The 1,964-nt window shown below is 34.6% G+C and overlaps 1 protein-coding gene across 1 annotated transcript; it reads left to right on the top strand.

The window, feature by feature from the left end:
- Nucleotides 1-255: 255 nt before the first annotated feature.
- On the top strand, nucleotides 256-1,428 carry LOC129301285 (uncharacterized). Its single transcript, XM_054939859.1, has 2 exons — nucleotides 256-381; nucleotides 472-1,428. Exon 2 carries the CDS (start codon nucleotides 506-508, stop codon nucleotides 1,205-1,207), a length of 702 nt encoding a protein of 233 aa, XP_054795834.1. The 5' UTR covers nucleotides 256-381; nucleotides 472-505; the 3' UTR covers nucleotides 1,208-1,428.
- The last annotated feature ends 536 nt before the right edge of the window (nucleotides 1,429-1,964 follow it).

Here is a 1,964-nt window from a genome sequence, read left to right as displayed (position 1 = left end):
TAATTTAATATTATTTTATAATTTGACATGATGGGGTGTTTATTAAATGTTTATTTTAATCTATAAATGAAAATTCATATTTTGAGTCAAATCTATTTCACATCATAAAGCGTGATATATCAAATAATTGCCAACTGTATTCCTCATCCGTCTGGAGTTTTCTTTTTTCTTTTTTTTTTTTAATATGCCACATAGTCATGTACAGTGCACAAGAGGCCTTCAATTATTGTGTGACCTGCACTTTAATTATTTGATGAGGGACAAGCCTTCGTCAACCCATATTCCGCCATCTCTTTTGGGATCAGCAACAGAGGTTTCTGGTTTCTGTCAAGATTCTTTAACAAAGCTGCAGAAGAAACATCGCAACAGTGAAATTTCCGGGTCAGGGTTTTCCCTTTTGCGTTTCATAGAACTTGTAATCTTTGCGAAGTTTTGGATTTTATCAGTAATCTCTTTCTTTATTTATTTTAGGGCCAAGATCAAGCTCAAACCAAGCTGATCTTCCATGGCAGCATCGGTCTCTGTTTCTGAATCCCTGATGTCAGTTTTGAACAATTCCCCTAGTGGCTTAGGCAAAGAAGAATATACCATTACTCACTTAGCAGAGGATTCTGATAACAACTTTGATGTGATAACCCGTGATCAGATCTACAAGGAAACAATGCTCTCTCGGCTTAACTTTCTGAGTAACTACAAAACCAAGTCGGTACTAAAATCATTTCCTTTGGAAAATAAACAGCATGATGTATATTTGCTAACCCGAGACGATATTCGAAGGCACAAGAAAAAATATGACTTTCTGCATATCGGACTTGTGCAAGTTTTTGTTAGTCCTCTTCATCATCGAGGTTGTGATCAGAGAGTCTTAGTGTGCTTACGTGATGCGAAATATCCAAACTTTAAAGACTCAATCTTTGCTGCATTTGAGATGATCAGCTTGAAAAAGGGTTTCTCAAATTTCAATTGGTTCCCAAATTTCTCGTCATCTTTTTCTGATCTATCAAAGTCCAACGGCTTAGTGATAACTGTGGAGCCGCATGGCCTTTCGTTTATAGAAGGTTCTCATACGTTGGCGATTGAATACAGAATGTGTTACAAACTGATGAAGGGATCTCTTGAACCCAGAACACATCTTGAAAATCCTATCTTGGAGTTGAAAACAGAAAACATGAAAGTTCTTGCACCTAGAACCTTTAGCGGGAACTGAACTGAATCTAATGGGTTCGCTGAGAAATCTCATTTCTGGATAGCACATACAAGTGTGTATTTTAAGTTTATCCTTCTTTATAGTTTGAAGAAATTATGATGAAGATTAATGTATGAATTAAGATCGATGATGTAGCCGTCCATCTAGTACTGGCGTTTGATGTGTTCCTGCTTTGTAAATTCCAGTTTTAATGTATTAGTAATGTTTATACCTAAACCAAATGATGGAATTAACATTTGGAGTCCTGGGGTATGATGTTTTTGCCATGTTTTGATGTGTTGATGTTTCATGTGTCCGAGCTTTACAAGTTAAGTATAATTTATAAGTGTGAAAGTTCTCCAACAGTCTATTTAAGAAGTAAGATAATAAGAGATTTTATTAAAATAATCATCATTAATAAAATTTCAATTTTTTTGGTTAAGAATAAGTCCCGTTGATTGTAGAGAATATCTTGGTCTCCACTAAGATACAATAAACATCTCTCAATTAAATTGCTACGTGTACAAGACTTTAGGTTCGAACCTGCAATCACTTGCATGATAAGAACAACTACAACCTAGTAGCTGTGAAGGAGGGCAATGCATCCTGTACGCATGGGTAAAATTACATATATAACGTGAGAAATTTACAATCTTGTACCCCATACTTTTAGTATTTTGAACTCTCTAGATTCAATAAAAAATACTTGAAGGTCCAAATTTACTCTATATCAACCTTTTCAATATATCTTTAGCAAAAAAAAAATCTCAAAATATTT

The sequence above is a fragment of the Prosopis cineraria genome, unplaced genomic scaffold (genome assembly GCF_029017545.1).
Source record: "Prosopis cineraria cultivar Desert tree isolate PC_DT_omini unplaced genomic scaffold, ASM2901754v1 PC2016, whole genome shotgun sequence".
NCBI classification, from domain to species: Eukaryota; Viridiplantae; Streptophyta; class Magnoliopsida; order Fabales; family Fabaceae; genus Prosopis; species Prosopis cineraria.
This window is presented reverse-complemented; position numbering and strand designations above follow the sequence as displayed.